Consider the following 17,575-nt stretch of genomic DNA (forward strand, 5'->3'; position numbering starts at 1 on the left):
GAGCACAGGAACGCACAAAACAAACACGGATTCACGAGCACTGCGTAGCATCGGTAGCTTTCGGTACTTTCCGTTGGATACTTGACAACTTGATGATGAAAAACAACAAATACTAAAAAGTTCACAAAGACATAAAGTTAACTTACACCGGTTCCCGTAGAAACAAAGCCACCGTGTCATCACTTTTCAGCCCTTTCTGTCGCCACTGTTCAAACGCAGCACCGATGTTCACTCTGGTCTTGGATCGCTCCGCATCAACCTTTTTCTTGGCAGTAGCTTTCCCAAAAAACGTCTTTCGTTTGCGACCAACACATCTTTTCTGCCATCACGTTGCTGCAAGTTACACTCTAGTTGGATTTAGCATAAGCTCTAGCGTTCTTCTTCTGAGCATGAAGAGGAGTACACGCATAGTGCCATTACTTACCATTAAAGTAAGTAATGACACTTTAATAAAGCGCCATTACTTACTGACAATAGTTAAAGTTAAATTACTCACATATTCTTATCACCAGACCTGGCGTACAATATAAACAGCCAATTCATTGGTAACAATTGGGTCACGAAGAGGATTTTAAGCAATACAGTAAAAAAAACTCCCACCCTACCTTTAATAACTAATAAACTTGTTCAAATGTGTAATACAAGACTAAGTAAGTAAATATCATCACACACCCACTTTATGTGGTGCATCATTGAGCTGCTTGTTCATTCATTCATTGTCAGTGACCTGAAAATACCTCGCTGAGACTGGCACGACTGGTTCAAGACGACGGAAAGGCAACAGTAACTGATGTGGGAGGAACATGCACAAGACCAAAACAACAAACACTGAAGCAGGAGAGCGTGATGCCACACTCAGTGCCACTCCTACCACTTAATTGTGTGTCCTTCCGTTTACTGCTGTTGAGGTGTGTGTGTCCTCTAATTATCACCGTGAGGACATTTGATTCTTTAAAATAAATCACAATTGTGCTTTCAACGTGGTACTTCTCATGTCAGAATAATTATGAAGGGACAATAAAGGACAGGTGTGTGTGTCTGGCCTAATTACACTAATGGAAAGCTCACGATGATATAGGACTCTTTGCTTTTGAACGTTTGCAATGAGATTATTTCTAGGGAGCAAATGAAATATCGATTCAGTCATTCGAAAATATGATTTTTTATTGTTTGAATAAACACTTGTTCTTTGCACTCACTGATTTGTTCTTTGCACTTAAAATTATTATTTTTCGGATGTCGACGGGGAAAACGTGGGGAACGAGTTCCAGACGGACAGCGACTCACCAAGCGTGTGACTACTTCCGGTCCATTGAGTTGTCGCTCCAAAAGTCAGGAGCCAATCAGCAGGCAGCTTCCTAAGGCCCGCCCATGGTCAGAATTGCAAATAAAAACAACGGCACAAAGAAGAAATCAGGGAACGCAAAGAAAAAGTGTATTTTCAAACAATAATATACAATATGTTTGAGTGATTAAATTGTTGCTGAGTAAAAAGTGGGGTACTTTGTCCAAATAACATCTGCCCACATGTACATCAAAAGCCCATTTATTGTTACTTATTATGCCTGTTTAGTTGGCATAAAAACTGAAGGCGCTTTTCCACCACACGTTTGCGGTACGGCTTGAATTTTTTTGCTTTTCCGTTGGTGCCTGGTGCCTTTTTTCCGTACCTGCTCTGGCGAGTTTCCAAGCGAGCTGAGCCGATACCATGTGTGACGTCGACAGACTGCCGGCCTGTGGAAAAGCGGCATTTCAACCAACTTTAAGTTTACGTGATTACTCACATATTCTTATAACCAGACCTGGTGTACAACATTAACAGCTATAACTTAGGATAAGACACAAACTAGGAGCCTTTCAAGATTCTCTCACTAGATACCAAGGCGTCAGGCACCTGGATACACTATCTCAAGGCTTAGTAACTTATGGCGTGTTTCCAACGGCTCGACTCGACTCAACTCCGTATGGCACGGCACGGCACGGCACGGTTATTTTGCGCTTCCACTAGTGATGGTACCTGGTACGTTTTTTAGCACCTGCTCTGGCGAGGTTCCAAGCGAGCTGAGGCGATACCGTTCGTGATGTCAACAGACTGCCGTCCACTGATCGGGTCGGATTGCAGTCACAGGAAGATCAAACCGAACAATGCCGAAACTGTACATCAGTTTAAAAGACTTAACAATCCTCCAAACGTGGGTTCATCTCCAACATTACCAGGGAAATGTCTAAAATCAGACAGAGTCTGCGCTCCGGTCATGGAGGAAGTAATGAACAAATATTTTTAATGAACTGATTCTAATGATTCAGTTACACTGAAAACAACTGCTTTACAAGTGACTAATCACTCGTTTGTGCGTGTCGCGTGTAAAACGAAGTCACAAAGTCAGTTTCATGCGGCCGTGCAGTGATGACTCCGCCCACGTTGAGTTAGTACCATTTTTGTAGTGGAAAACCAACATAAACTGTTGCTCATCACTACTTCAGAGGTTCCATCATTGTTCATCTCACCTGATCATCAAAATTCTGTGTAACAATAGTGACAGTACATCAGTATTTTGGTTGATCCATTTTGATGCGGAAATCAAGTTTTCATCATGGTCTTGCCATTGTTTTAAAACAATGAGTTTGTGCCTCAAAAGTAATGGAAGCTTTTCATAATAATAATAATAATAATAATAATAATATCTACCTTTGGAAAAACAGGGGCAGAGAGCATGTCAGCACACCTCGGGGCATTGTTCCAATGAAGCAATTATACACACCCAGTAACTTCCTGCAACTGTACTAAAACAATGCGGAACAATTAATGGTGTTAATGAGTGGTGAATTGGGAGAAATGACGTTATGACATGAAAATTAATCCAGTCTGGTGACATTTCTCTACAGCATACGGGTTCCACTCCTCCGCCAAAGAAAGCAACATTATGCTTTAGTGTAAAGCATAATTCAAATTCATCAATTATCTCCCGTCCCACGTATAATTAAAACAGAGCAGAGAGAGAGAGAGAGAACTAGAGAAGTAACTAGGACACCACGTTTAACATCAAATCTGTGGTGACTAAAGCCATCGTGTTGGTCATTCATTCATTTTAATCTGAAATTCCAGCAGCGGGATTAGGGAAAATTTCCACATCGTTCGAAATGTTGCACGCCCGCATGACTCGTCACAAAACGACGAAACCTGATCAACAACACCGGTGTTGGGTGTGGGCCAGAAAGGAAGTGACTCTTTGATCTTTGAGTGGAAAATATACTTTTTCTGCAATTTACCAAACTGTCCAAACAGTCGTCGTCCGTCACACTGAGGTACTTAGTGATGTGGTGGGCTCTGCTCAGATCCTCTCCTCTTCCGTGTACATTCGCCACCACAAAGTCAAAAAGGGGATTGGCCTAAACCTCAAAATGACAGACTTTCAAGACCAGAAGTGCCCAGAAAGGCAGATAAAAAATGTCATTGTGGGAACTGGTGGGCACTGTGGCAGTGACCAACATCCCTTTTTGAGCTGACCGCCGTCTAGCTGCTCCACCGTCCATCCCTGTGGCATGTTGACCCCTATTCACATTATATTGGAGAGAATGAGCGGTACCAAACGCCAGTAAGGAGGAAGAACACATTCTGGATTCCCATGTGAGGAAAACACTTAAAATAAGGATGTTCGTCGCCAGAATTGATGGGTTTTTGTCAACAACATTTCTAATGAAATGAAACTTTGTTATTTGCGGGCTAAATGTCACAACTCGAGAGACGTCACATGTCTGCGTCCTGTTTCCACAAAGAGGAACTGAGGGGACTGAGGTTCTGGGGGGGGGAATACACTGTATTCATTAAGATACAACAACATGAGTCCATGGGCTGCCATCTTTATTGAAAAGAGAAACATAATGTATGAAAATGACACTATTGACACTGGTGTCAAACCATTTTAACCATTTATTAAACACTAGAAATCACATTTGTTGTTTGTTTTTCTTTTTAATACGAGGTGATGAGAAGTTGATCCACAACCTGAAGATCATGGTTTGTGGATTTTAGCGGTGTAAGGAAATGTCTCAGTCCTCACACATAGAGGACAATAAATGTGTGTGTGCGTGTGTGTCATATTTGTGTAGCCTATCCAACATCTTTGATGAGCTCGCCAATTTCTTTAATCATGAGAACCTAATTACTAAACACACAAACCCATGTTCTTCATCATCCTGTCGTAGCTATTGATGTGTGATGATTTGATCACAAAATGTCCTCGTGAAGATAATAATATAGTGATGCAGGTTCTGAATGAGCATTTGCATATTCCTACAGATTTGTAAACATCACTGCACATATAGAGGTCAGCGGTAGAGATTTTTATTGGCACTGGTGTCGACACAATGTCACAAGTTTTCAGAGTCATTTCCTCCACAGTGCTCTCCCTCCATGACTGCATGTCTGCGGGGCAGCCCTTCAAAAGAGGAACAGTGTGAACAGCAAGTTAGCGATGTGCTATTTGACCTTTTCAACCCCTCAGACTTCTACGCACATTGTTTTCACCGTTTGACACCAGTGTCAACACAATCCAGGTCAGCTTCTTTGTAATTTTTCATACATTATGTCTCTATTATTCTCCACTGTTCCCACGTGCTCACTAATGTATAAAATAACATCAATATGTGTATTTGCAAATCTGTAGGAATATGCAAATTATTCAGAACCTGCATCAGTGTATTATTATCTTCATGAGGACATTTTTTAAACAAATCATGAGACAATTACTCTTTGGTTCTTGTCATACAAGAATAGCTTTGACAGGATGTTGAAGAACATGGGTTTGTGTGTTTAGTAATTAGATAAATTGGCATGGCCATCAAACATTTGGATAGATGCGATTGATTTTGGCAGCGGACGGACTCATGTTGATGTATCTTAAAAGCACTGCTTGGAAACAGTGTTCATAAACCCACAGAGGTATGTTCAGACTTGTGGGGGTTAATTATTTACAACAATTACAACAACAGCAACAATGACAATCAAGTCGGTTATTACACTCACAGAAAACCAGCCTCGCCTGTGGAGACATACCTGAACGTTCACTCCTGATGAACACGTTCGTTTACAATGAGCTTACAGTCTTACTGTTGGGTTTGAAGCCACAGCCCAACATGAGTGGAAGTGAAGGAGTCACCTTTAAATACACAGAGATCACGTTCTCTTTAAGCCTAATCAATCACCTCGGTTCATGTCACGTGTTGCCGCAGTCACAGACGTGACGATTCTTTTATTTCATCTTAACTTTTGTGTGTTATCCTATTGAAGATGTACAGTAAAGTGACCTTGAGTGTTTCAAAGGCGCTTACAAATAAAATGTATTATTATTATTATCATTAATAAAGGAACCCCAACCTTGTTAAAAAGTAACTTTTACTCTAAGTGCATTTAACAAGTTACTCTTTTACAATACATTTTTAGACTAGTACATTTACTTGTAATTTTTTTTTATTAAAATAGTGGTACTTTTTTACTTGAGTAGAATATTTCAGTGCTCTTTCCACCTCTGCTCGTGACGGACTAATTGGGTCTTTTAAAATACATTTTTTAAATAAATGCAGACACACAGAAAACAATTGAGAGACTGTTTTATTTCTCATTTTAAAAAGCAGGTAACGATATCAAGTGCTTCAAATCGCTGAATCAATGCAGAAGTGTGAGAACATATTTAGATACACAGACCATGTTGATTACAAGCAACAGAGTGATCATATGGAAGGATTCATCAGGCTACGATATACTCTGGTCTCACTACAAAGCGGTAGGTGTACTTGTTGTCAGGACAGGGATAGGAAAGACCAACGGTCGAATTTTCACTGATATAGCCCACGTTGTCCTTGAAACCCTGGACCTCACAGATGTACTTGCCTTGGCACATCAGCAGAAGACGATTGTGAAAGATAACTTTGTACCTACTGTAGTCGCTCTGGGGTATCATCCTCACCATGGGGAGGGACTTGCAGCGCAGCCCTTGGTTTGAACATTGATACTGACTCGTGAAGATGCCTAACCCCCAGCCAGCCTTTTTACCCTGAAAGATCAGGCTGTTGTGGATAGGTGTGCTGAATGTTCTGGTTTGATGATTAGAGGTAACAGCAATGCTCCATGGATCTGTGTAGAGCCTTGGCTGGTAATCCTCATCAGTGTTGTCAAACTTTGGGTTGGACATAAGGTTGCTCAAGAGCAGAACATTAAACTGGAATGCTTTCAACATGTTGTCATGATATAGTTTTTGATGAGTGCTGTAAAGGGAGGAGTTGACCTCAAGTGCATACAGTTTCTCCACGGCGATCATGGGGAAACGGATGCGGTTCAGGAGGTCAACCTGGCTTTTCAAACTGATGGCGTCGCCCCTCTCTGTGATCCAGCTCTCTACACGTTGGAGCAAAAAAAACTCGCCGGGCACCACCACGTCTGAGCGGGAGAGAATGACTCCAAAGAGCTCCGCGGAAATGTCTTCCCATGCTGGAGATGTGGTCAGGTTCACGAAGTTCCAGGCCAGGTACTGGATGCATTTCTCCCGGAGAACCAAGTCCCCAGTCTCCTCTGCATATTTGTAAAGGGATAGCTGAGTGTGAAACAAAGGGTCCTCTGGGAGGACTTGAGTGAAGAGCCTGGTTGAGTCCTCTACCAGCTGCTTCACCTCGAACTTAGAAGCCATCCAGTGGATGCACTGCACAGAGGACAAGGTCACGCTTATCTTGCGTGTGTAAAGGTACCTGTCGAGAAGAAAATTATTATTAGATTATACGTCTTTCACTCCCATTTAAAGGTCTAGTGTGTTAGGGCGTAATGAGAGATTTGAAGTGAATAATTGCTTTTTAGAAAATTGTTAGTTTTCACAGCCTTGGTACTTTGCTTTACCGTGGCCATCAGACACCCAAACAGACGCGGTTTTACATTTTGAAAGGGCGGCTTACTACGCCAAAGGAGAAAAAGAGTGTTTTCATCTTTTATGATTGGCAAAGGCCACCGTACTTCCCTGACACACTTAAGGGGAAGGGCGGGGGAAAGCAGAGGATTTTGCACTCTGCAGTCTCACCATTAAGGCCCTGGTATAAGCAATTGGCAAGAATTGGGATCCGCGCAGCACATGCGCAAACTGAGTATTAAGCCCCGTTCACCAAGCAGAAAAGACAACGGATAAAGTATAGACATCCGACCCTCACTGTCACTACCTCAGTAATTCTTACACACTGGACCTTCAATGGAATATATGAATTGTGTATCTTAAAGCAACATGAATCATTTTATTCTCAGTATACCTAATAAAGGAGGAGAAATATGGTCGGCAGGAGAGGCTGACATCCACAGTGATGCTATAAATGTCCTCAGTAGCATTAAAGAGTGGGAACGGTGAGAGCATCATTTTGTGGGCGCCGATCTGCGTTTCCAACATCTCCAGAGTCCCATTCTGCATTTTGTTTCCAGAGGCACTCTTGACTATGATCAGAAAGTCGCAGCCACGTTGGTCGTCAAATGTTTTACCAAGGTCGTCGGAGAGACTGAAAGTGTGGTCCAGCAAGTGTCTAGCATCTCCCAAACTCATGTCTGAAAACACAAACCACATGGAGCATGTTGAGAGAAAATGCTCCTGAATTACACAGGAAGTTACTTTTGTTGAATCAAGGTTGCAGGAGGTTCTTACCCTCGGTTTCACAAGTAACGCCAACATCCTCTTTATGGGTGCAGTCGGTTACTCCCCAGCCTTTGAACCCACAATTGAACAGATGTTTCTCGTTGCCATTACACTGAATATCATCCAGCCAAATGGGGCCAGTGACTGTAAAATGAACAAGGACACATTTGTTGATTGTCACTCATAGCAATCATTTCACTGCCCTCTGGTGGGCCATTAATGGAAGTGAAGGGCACCTTGTCCATAGTCCTGGCCGATGTCAAAAGACTTTGCTCCAGGGAAGTGGAGCTGCCGACACACCACCTGGGCCTCAGCCATGTCCCAGCCATCGTCGCACACTGTCCCCCATTTGCTGTCATGGTAGACCTCCACACGGCCCACCGCAGGACTTTTGGAACCAACCAGCCTCACGTCACCCTCCTGTGGCTGGGCTGTGTTTTCTGTGAGAGAGCAGAGGTTAGAATCACAGAGGCCTTGACAGCACAAAGGTCATTCATCATATGTACAGTGCATCAATAACATGGGCATTGCAAAATTATTATTGTATAATTTAATATGTAAATTAAATGTTGCTTGGCGGGGACTCACTGAACAGGTCAACTCTGAATGCCCCTTCACAGACATGGAGAAGTAGGAGAAGCCACAGCAGGCACATATTTCGACGAGACGGCATTTTCTGACAAAAAGAAGCACTGTGAGGACTATGTTCACTACATCCTAACCTTATTTGCATAATAAAACATATTGCCTTTATTGCACATCAATCAATGCATGTAATGCTTCGTAAGGAAATATAGTATAAAGACACTTTCATTTGGATGGAATCATAACTGCAGTGGTGTTCTTACAACAATTCACCTCAACTATCACAGTAAAAGAAATTAACGACATAAAAAAAAAAAATAAGCCACCCAATAAGTCTTTTACTTTGTTTATTGTGGATTTTGTCAATTAAATTTCTGTTCAAATAATCACTCGTAGAATATGACCCAAATAACCTGTTTATACCTGTTTATGTTGGTAAGTGAACCAGACAGTGACTGCATCATGGAGGAAGTAAGAACACAAAAATCAATTAGGAGGTGCATGATTTAAAGTAATATGAAGGTTAAGATATTCAATTCGTTCAACTATCAAGGTTAACATCAATGCGAGCAAATTAAATGAACAGTTCAAAAGTAAGAATGACGTGATATATGCTGAAATATCATGAAGGCACGTTACCTTCTCTCCTCTGCTGTCCTCAAATGTGCCGTCTTCTTGATGCCCTACGACACACGTCTCACCTTTTAAAGTGTGCGAGGGGCCTGTATAGTTTCACTTCGCCATTCCTGCTCCTTAGGTAACAAACATGCAAATATTGCACAACTGGAGACAGCTATGTAGCAAGAAACAAATGTGGTTTATACAAGATGTCTCAGAAAAGAGGAATCAAAAGTTTACGGTCAGCAAATCCCCCTGCTATCCCCCCCCCCAAAAAACAAAACACTGACACAGTTTGATTCTTTGTTCCACATAAAAATCCTTTTTTTTTTCTTTTTTAAACAAAGAATTAAAACAGACTTTTCCACTGACATTACAACATGTTTGCTATGTATATGGAATGCTGCCTTTTGACATGGAACAACAGCGAATTTTGCTAAAACTTTTTCAGAGCATATGTGCATTAAAAACGTCTGTTTTAGGAAAAAAAAAAAAAAAAAAGAAATCACACAACGTAACAAATCAATCATTTGTACATTCATCATACGAAAGGCTACAGTACTGCGGAACCACGTTTGTTCACGGGAAGGAGATGATGCACTTAAAACCCAAAGCAGGACTGCACGTCTCACAGTCTCTGCTCACAGTTCTTCTGCTTCACCCCTGAAGCTCAGCTGAAGTCGTGTTTTTATGAAGAACTTGGTGAGGAAGCAGCTCGCATTAACTTAATAAAAACAGTGATTTCATTGTAAACAAAACAGAATAACAGTGCAGTGTCCTCAAGAGAGAGTCCCTCAGTCTCTGTGCCGTCTATATGAACTCTAGGCCTTCATATTTCACGTCCCCAATCTTGGTTTCAGGTAAAAGGATGCGTCCGTCAAGTGTGAAGGCCATTATGTATGTCGCGACCTTCCCGGCGTCCTCCTCCGACTTGAGGGCCAGGATGATCTGGTCGTCTGTGTTGGGAACAAACTTGAAGGAGGAGAAGCCATGAGTGGGGATGAGAGGCCCCACTCGACTCACAATGATGTCTTTGAAATCCGCCGAGCAGCTCACGGCGAGGTTGGTGCCGCGACGCTCGTCCGCCGTCTCCTCATAGCGCTCCATGCTGGCGCGGCGAGGGAGGAAGAACCAGCGCTGCAGTGTGTCGCTCCACGCTGCTGACTCATGGATAAGATAACCTGCAAAAATGAAGACGGACATAACGGTAAGGAAGGTGAAGTGGAAACAGACACGTGGAAACACGTCGAGAGTGAGATTTACATCCTCACCTGGGGGCTTTATGTCTGCTGCCACCTTCAGAGCTTTGTACCTGGGGACCCAGTTCTCGTGTCTTATATCTCCTCTGTAGCCAACGACTTTTACCCACTCAGGGTTGTTGTTGACGAACTCTCCTTCAGTCGTGGTCCACTCCTTCCCCAGACCACCAATGTACAGGTGCTCGTCTTTCACTGCGAGCCACTCCGCTTTGAAGCCTATCAGTATGAGCGAAAGCAGCAGTACATTCATGTTAAAACACGACTACGAGTCCTGCATCCAAAATAATGTCAGTAATTACTATACATGCTACGACACTGCTTTTCTTTGGTGTTAATTACCTGATGATCAGTAACTACATTAATCCACTGTTTCCTGACATAAACTTTTAACCACTTTGAAAAGGTCACAAGGTCAATCTGACTGGTTGTGAAATGTTTAAGGATGGAGGAAGGAAAAAACGTGAAGGTTTTTTTTTCTTCTGTAGCCTCACGAGATAAATTATCTGCAGACCTTTGAGGGTTGTTTATATCAAAACATCTGAAATGTTTCGAGGGGAAACCTCCTTTATGGTCAAAAATGGCATAAACTGCATTTATATCTAACCACACTTTAGGTTTGTTGGAGGCCACAGACTAACAGTCGTAACATTTTCTGTATAGTCAAATGAGGAAATGCACGTTTGCCACCAACACTAAAATCAGCACCAAATTTTAGTAGGTTGATTATCATCAAATCTGGATTATTTCATAGTGGTTAACTATCCTGCCTTTTCAGCAAGAAGACCTGTTTAGCGTGGGTTTTCTCCGGGTTGACCCGTTTCCTCCCATAGTCCAAAAACCAGATCTGCTTCAGAATGAACTGAATTCTTCCTCGGTCAACACCAACCCCCCCAACTAGTTTAAAGTAGTGATTTAGTAGTTTTTGTGTAATATTAGTAAAATGGAGACCAAAAAGAGACCAAAAGCATAATCCTCTTGGCCTGTAAGATGCATGTACTGCAGTATAAAGTACATCTGAAATCTAGGGGAGTATAAAATACAAGTACATCACAACTTATGTATTTTTCCAACAGTATGCTGACCTTTTGCAGCACTGCCATCACCATCAGGTAAGATGACCCAGGGCACAGCTTTACCACCATCAATGTGATAGACTACACCCGTTCTGTCATCGACGCTGTAGAGCTTCCCGTTGAACACCACCAGTTCCGACAGCTCCATACCACGCCCTTTCTCCGACAGGTGGCTCTCCAGCACCACCCTGTCTTCATCCCAGTCAACGGCCACCTTGTCACCGCTCGCAGACACCAGCAGGTAACCGCGCCGCATGTAGCTGTACCACGTCAGCTTCTTGTCACTTTTAGAGTTGGTGTCCAGGTCGGCAATGACCCCGATGCGATAGCGGGTGCCCTGTGACGTGTGCTCGGGTGTACTGAGAGGGTAGGTGTTGTTGTAGTGCGACTCCATCGGCCAGGTCTCGACGTGAGGGGATCTCACGTTGTGGGAGCGAAAGTGAAGGCCTGAACTCAAGTGCATGAAGAGCAGCAGGAGCAGGAGCAGGGCGAGTGCCACGGCCGCGATGGGCCTCCACTTCAGGCGGAAACGGGGGTCCGTGGCATTAGCCATGGAGGCCAGGATGGGGAGGCCACCGACAGAAATACGAAGGGGGTTCATGGGCTCATGCTCCTGTCGAGGGCTGCCTGGGGTTGCAGGCATCAAAGACGGAGGCCTGGTGTGACCTGAAAAACAAAAGGCGATATGGTCCAAAAATATTATCAGGATGAAAAAACTTGTTGTGATAAAATTTCACAGAACTTTTTACAAATGTCTGTCACACCAATTCTGATTGAGCTAATTAGCTTCAAAACAAGGTATCACGTTCATGACTAAACACAGTAGAAAATTAATGAATGAATAGACAGAAAACTAAGTTTTACTAATTTGAGGCAAAACCATAGACCATTATGTAAAAAATGGACAAAGTCTTCCAATTTCCTCTAGGAAGTAAAAAAGGGGGTAAAATATACTGAAAATCCACCAGAGGGCGACACTACTGGTTGCAAAAATAAGTCAACATGTCCATGGGGAAGTGACAGAGTTAAATAAACTCGATTGCTAGTTTCAGGTCTTCTTTATTAGCACATGATGTCAGTTTTGTAGGTTATGTTTTAGAGGAAATAAACAAGCAAACTTTTATTTTGCTCTATACTACGATACACTAAATATTTGGGTTATTTCAGCTTTTAGTATTTACATCACAATATGTTAAACAAAATATAACCACATGTTATGCCAAATGACTTGTGTTGAAGGAGCTGCTTTTCTCTCAGTCTGCTCTACATTTGACACAATTGCTTATATCTTGAAGAACTACCAAACTGCTGACACTGCGACACATGCACTCATTGCAGCACACCAACGATATTTTGTTTATTGTCACAGACAAGCAACTGGAACGTCACAGCAATTATTTCATATTGGACGATAGTCATTCTATGATTCTGGGACTTTTAACAGTCATATACTGAGCTTCACACGTCTGCATAATAATCATTCATCACACCGACTGTCAGGCGTTGTCAGTGTATACTAGAGGTGGGCATGAGATTCAGATTATTCGCTTGACTGTAAAATTCCACACAGTTTCCGTGACTATTCGTGATGGATTAAGAAGACGATCCAAAACAAATGTTTGATCAGTTATTGCATTCATAAAAACAGATCTTTCTTCTCCACTGACAACTTGAGTGGCATTTATTATCATGACATGGCAGCAAATATTTAGTCAGTGTGCTGCACGTGTGTTTGCAGACGATTTCTTCAAGGTACATTGAAGCTGCTCCTCTAAAGCTCGACACACACTGCAGATCCTGCAGAAGCGATGAAATCGACCGGGGGCTGTGAATGCACCTTGATAGCGTCATCAAAGTGCAAAGTGACTGAAGACCATCTGCCAAGAGCAGGACACAACGGAGCAGCCAACTGTCGGATCAAACTGTTAACTGGGGCTCAGCAATGAATCGAAATTTGATCAAAAATGGCAGTACAGCCTGCTGCAACATTTCTTGACGTCAAAATGTGTGTCAAATTACCATTTGAGATTAAATATCGTCCTGACCTACACTCACCATATCCTGTAAACTGAAGAAAACATCTTATACCACGCAACAACAAATACCACGCAGTAACAACCATTTATATGTTATTCAAACCAAAAGAAGGAATAGAATTTGCGATAGGAGAGAAATATTCTCTCCTATCGCAAATCAAATAATCCCAATTCAATATTTATATAAAATCGTTTAGCCCTATTGTTATCTCGCCACATTCATACCGACCCCCAAATGTCCATGAATTAAAGTAGTTGACATAACCTGTGTAGCATGCAGGATAAGCTCATTGTTAGTGTTGCTAGGCAACAGACAATTTGGTCTGGTTGTGGAACTACTTTTTTGGCATAATTATTTGTTAAATAATAATAGAAAAAAGATTTGCAGCATGTGTACTATCTGAACCATTGTATTCAAGCAATATCACACTCAACGTCGTGCAGTTATTAAGAAGCTGAAATCAGAGAATTTGTTTTTGAAAAAAGCCTGATTGTCAAACTAGTTGGCGACTCATTTAGCAATTGATTATTGAGCCTTTATCTACACAGATGATAGACACCGCGTCTTCACAGGGTCACAGGGAGGTCACGTCTGAAAATCGCTTTGTAGCTGTAAGAAAATGGAGAGAATGAAGACACTCTACACCGTCTCTGAGACACGTAAGTGGATGTATGAAAGAATAAAACGGCAGCAGACCAAGGAGTGCATGGTTCAGGATGATCAACTAATTAAAGAATACGGACGACAGGGATGGGAGAAAAGTATACAAATTATGAATCCCACAGTCCTGTGACACGCGGCGTCGTGAACATGTGAAGAGAACAAGCTGGGGATTCATGAGAAAAATGTCCCTGTGGCCCAACAGATGGCAGCAAAAGCCCAATTTTGATTTCCAATGTCTTAAAGACTATGTCAATTAGGGAAGTGAAGCCCAGGCTTTCATCAAAGTGAGATTGACACTCACCAGCTACTTTATTAGGTACACCAGTCTAACAGGTATGTGAACATGTGCAAGCCGAGCATCAGAAAGGCAGGTCCAAGTATTTCTGATACGGTTCGTCTACTTGAAATGATAGAAAGGCAACAATAACTCAAAAAGTAACTTAATATGTTACAACCAGGATGTGAAGAAGAGCAGCTCTGATGCACAAACATGTCACATCTTGAAGCAGTAAGGCTACAGCAGCAGAACTATTATAACTATTATAACTATTACAACAGACAGCATGGCTGACAGATCCTACTCACGTGTTGTCCTTCAGTTGACCGCCTTTACACCTTTACACCCCATTTCTACTCCTGAGAGCAGGTGGGTCACTCATGCCTGTCTGCTTCAGTTAAATTCAGCTGGGAGCTCACATAGAGAAGTGTTTAAACCTCATATAAGAAACACAACTGGGCCGGGCCTTACAGTAATGTTGAGTGCATATCAGGTGACCTTTAGAGCAGTGTGGGAGTGACAATAAAAGGTAAGCTGTGCAAACAGGTAGAACAGGATACGAGATGCTGGTCCATGTAGTGCCTGCTCCTGATTGTAAGCAAACGTTTCAAACCACTGTCGCTGAAGGACCCATTTCATAAATATGCATATAATCAGGCTTCCCCGCCTTCTTGGTTTGCAGTTTGATTCCGTTGTACTGTGATTTAAAACGCATTTTTAAAGTCCAATCGCACAAATTAATCAGTAAACTGTTCTTAGCTGGAGCCCTGTCCAATACACATCAGTTGAATGATTAGCTATCGAGACAATGCCTCAAGCAAACACTTTAAACATGAGCTGATTCCAGCCATATGCAAACAAATGTAAATGTTGCCTTTGAATGACAGCAATTTGAATATATTTGAGTTTTGGACTACACGGTGCAACAAAATATCAGAAAATACCAGAGGAATAAATAGTGAGGGTAATTTTTTATGTAAAATGCTAATATTTGTATTGCCTTTCCTAGTTTATATGATCATACTGTTTCGCATGTTTAAATACTGTGGTTGCTATCGAAGTTGATTAAAACCGATTAAACAAATCAGTGGATTAACAGAAAATAATAGAAAGACTACATTCAGGAAAACAATCACGAGTGGTGCAAATACTACGAAATACTGTGTGAATGTACAGATATTTTCCTTGACAGTGGGAGCCAAATCTGCACCATTTTTTGACCGGTGTGTCCACTTCCACACTTGTGCAAAATTCACTCCTGTGCAATTCCAGGGAACTTCTACAGCTCTAAACCTGGCCTCAGGAGCTTCACCCTCTGTGGCCTACATACAGCTGCATTTCTGTGTGAGTGTAAAAGAGCTGAAAGAGTCTTTCATTAGTGAGGGCCCCTGAGCCAAACAGCAGTCTATTATGAAAACAGCATCGGGGGGCCCCCACAAACTAACTATCCTCTCTTCTTAATAGAAACATACCACAAACATTGCTGAAACGCGGTCTGACAGCGACACGCTGTGATGGTAAACACAAACAAACTCACCTCGTCGTCTCTTTCTGCCCGAGCGCTCAACCACTGTCATCACAACTATCTCACTAGACGTCCACAACCGGCCCGCAGCTCTTAACTCCCTTTATGCTCATTATTTGCAGTGCAACCATGACTAGGGAAAATATAATGCTGGTGAACTTTACCTAGACTGGTGGAATATGACTCAGTCCAAAGGGGCATATCTTGCTGAAGGCCAGCACCGTTCACTCAGCTGTCATTTAACTCCTGAACAGTGAACTAACAAAGATTAGGAGGACGTTGTTCCTCCTCCTTGTGCATGCAGTGCAGAAGAAAAGCCTCACATTCTGCAGGTTGAATAGGTGTTGACATGAAAGCTGGGGCCGTGACTCTGTTTCTGCTCCTGTGATGAAATCAGCAATTTGAGTACTCTTACTGCACTCAGTCCACAGATCGGCCTGATTGCGACAGACAAACTAACTTTGACCTGTAGTAACATCAGCGAGCGACCAATCAAACTCTTACAACACGGAGAGGGTGAGTGAGAGGTTAAGAAATAGACACTTGTGTCTCCCAGAGTAAATTTGTTCAGTTTAACCTAAAGAAAAATAATGTTAACAAACATTAGCCATAGATGCTAATGTTTGGAGTCACATATCGAAATGCTCTTCCTGACACAACCCTCCCATTTTTCCAGGCTTGGGACCAGCACTATATGTTAATTTAGAGTGTTCAGTTAACAATGAGCATATGAGCATAGGGATAAGCCTTACAGTTACAAGCCCAATTTCCCTTTCCATGTTTTGCCCTAAAACTGCTCTTATAGAGATGCAATAATGTATGGCACCTGAATGGTTTGCCTGAAAAAAAACACTAAAAGATCAACAAGCAACTTCCACTTACGGCAAAATGATACTGGACTTCCTGGTTTCCTGGATTTTATGTTCTGTGTTTAAAAACAAATGTAGTTGTGAGTGTTTCTGCTTCGTCACTGTTTAGGATGACATCTGGGAGACAAGCCTGGAGGGAAGTAGAAAAAGGTCTGTGTGTGTGTGTGTCATAAATAGTTTACTGAGACCTGTAAGGTTGATTCTGCACATAAATGACCCAAAGACAGATGCGTGTACCTATGCTCTTTTTATCTTTTTTTAATCCTTTTATTTATCTCTTTTTAGCTAGGCGTTAACTGGTCTTTATCCTTCCTCATTGCTTTCTTCCTTTCTGTGTATTTTTATTGTATGTGAAAGCACTTTGTAAATTGCTGTTTTTGGAGGTGCTATACAAATAAAGCCTTACTTACTTACTATGCTGGTGGGTGTGTGAACCTTCTCTGGTGTCTATGTGTGTGGACCTGGTCTGTGTGTGGACCTGGTCTCTGTGTATGGATTTGGTCTATGTCTGTGAGGACCTGGTCTCTTTGTCTCTCTGTCTGTCTGTCTGTGAGGACCTGGTGTCTCTCTCTCTTTGTGGACCCGGTCTGTGTGTGGACCTGGTCTGGCTCTCAAACCCTGTGTGTGTGTCATATAGCCTCTGCGTTGCCAGCAGCGTAGTGGTTAAAACGCGCGCGCGCGCACACACACACACACACACACACACACACAACACACATTCCAGTTACGTTTCTCTTCGCACTCACCGCAGATATTAGACCTTCAGCTCCATGTTCACCAACGGCACGAGCTCACACATCGTTTCTTTTACCACTGTCTCGCGCTGGACTCCTTAACCCCCGTTTTCGTGAACCACACAGCCGTTTTTTACTTCCTGTGTACTCCATGACGACACAACCTCGATCGTTGGCTGCGCGCGCCGCGCGGATACAAGAGGCTCTGTCAAACGTTGCCTTCAAGTGCAGTCGGAAATATAGCAAGTCCAAACAAACAGGACACACTACTGAA

General features: G+C 42.4%; 2 protein-coding genes across 8 annotated transcripts; both read right to left on the reverse strand.

Moving 5' to 3' along the window:
* Positions 1-5,595: 5,595 nt before the first annotated feature.
* On the reverse strand, positions 5,596-9,100 carry LOC131475638 (galectin-3-binding protein A-like). 2 transcript variants are annotated; one of them, XM_058653883.1, is made up of 7 exons: positions 8,886-9,100; positions 8,670-8,701; positions 8,250-8,337; positions 7,898-8,101; positions 7,671-7,805; positions 7,288-7,573; positions 5,596-6,741 (listed from the first exon to the last, which is right to left on the reverse strand). In XM_058653883.1, the coding sequence occupies exons 3-7, from the start codon at positions 8,332-8,334 to the stop codon at positions 5,748-5,750; spliced, it is 1,704 nt and encodes a 567-aa protein (XP_058509866.1). In that variant the 5' UTR covers positions 8,335-8,337; positions 8,670-8,701; positions 8,886-9,100; the 3' UTR covers positions 5,596-5,747. The 2 variants fall into 2 exon arrangements, with proteins under 2 accessions (XP_058509866.1, XP_058509865.1); XM_058653882.1 differs by having other exon boundaries at positions 8,670-9,100.
* Positions 9,101-9,340: 240 nt separating this feature from the next.
* Positions 9,341-17,470, reverse strand: cant1a (calcium activated nucleotidase 1a). 6 transcript variants are annotated; one of them, XM_058653888.1, is made up of 5 exons: positions 17,314-17,451; positions 16,581-16,623; positions 11,206-11,862; positions 10,136-10,339; positions 9,341-10,045 (listed from the first exon to the last, which is right to left on the reverse strand). In XM_058653888.1, exons 3-5 carry the CDS (start codon positions 11,837-11,839, stop codon positions 9,675-9,677), a joined length of 1,209 nt encoding a protein of 402 aa, XP_058509871.1. In that variant the 5' UTR covers positions 11,840-11,862; positions 16,581-16,623; positions 17,314-17,451; the 3' UTR covers positions 9,341-9,674. The 6 variants fall into 6 exon arrangements, with proteins under 6 accessions (XP_058509871.1, XP_058509869.1, XP_058509873.1 ...); XM_058653886.1 differs by lacking the exon at positions 16,581-16,623 and having other exon boundaries at positions 17,314-17,470; XM_058653890.1 differs by lacking the exon at positions 17,314-17,451 and having other exon boundaries at positions 16,581-16,632.
* Between the last annotated feature and the right edge of the window lie 105 nt (positions 17,471-17,575).

The sequence above is a fragment of the Solea solea genome, chromosome 16 (genome assembly GCF_958295425.1).
Source record: "Solea solea chromosome 16, fSolSol10.1, whole genome shotgun sequence".
In the NCBI taxonomy this organism is placed as follows: Eukaryota; Metazoa; Chordata; class Actinopteri; order Pleuronectiformes; family Soleidae; genus Solea; species Solea solea.

Coding starts and splice junctions, on each gene's coding strand:
- cant1a (XM_058653884.1), bottom strand. CDS start 15,750: ATGACAGTGGTTGAGCGCTCGGGCAGAAAGAGACGACGAG. Junction 11,863..15,710: donor GGGCAGAAAGAGACGACGAG/GTGAGTTTGTTT, acceptor TTTGTTTTTCAG/GTCACACCAGGCCTCCGTCT. Junction 10,046..10,135: donor AGCAGACATAAAGCCCCCAG/GTGAGGATGTAA, acceptor TCATTTTTGCAG/GTTATCTTATCCATGAGTCA.
- LOC131475638 (XM_058653883.1), bottom strand. CDS start 8,334: ATGCCGTCTCGTCGAAATATGTGCCTGCTGTGGCTTCTCCTACTTCTC. Junction 7,806..7,897: donor CGGCCAGGACTATGGACAAG/GTGCCCTTCACT, acceptor TTCATTTTACAG/TCACTGGCCCCATTTGGCTG. Junction 6,742..7,287: donor TATTTCTCCTCCTTTATTAG/GTATACTGAGAA, acceptor TCTTCTCGACAG/GTACCTTTACACACGCAAGA.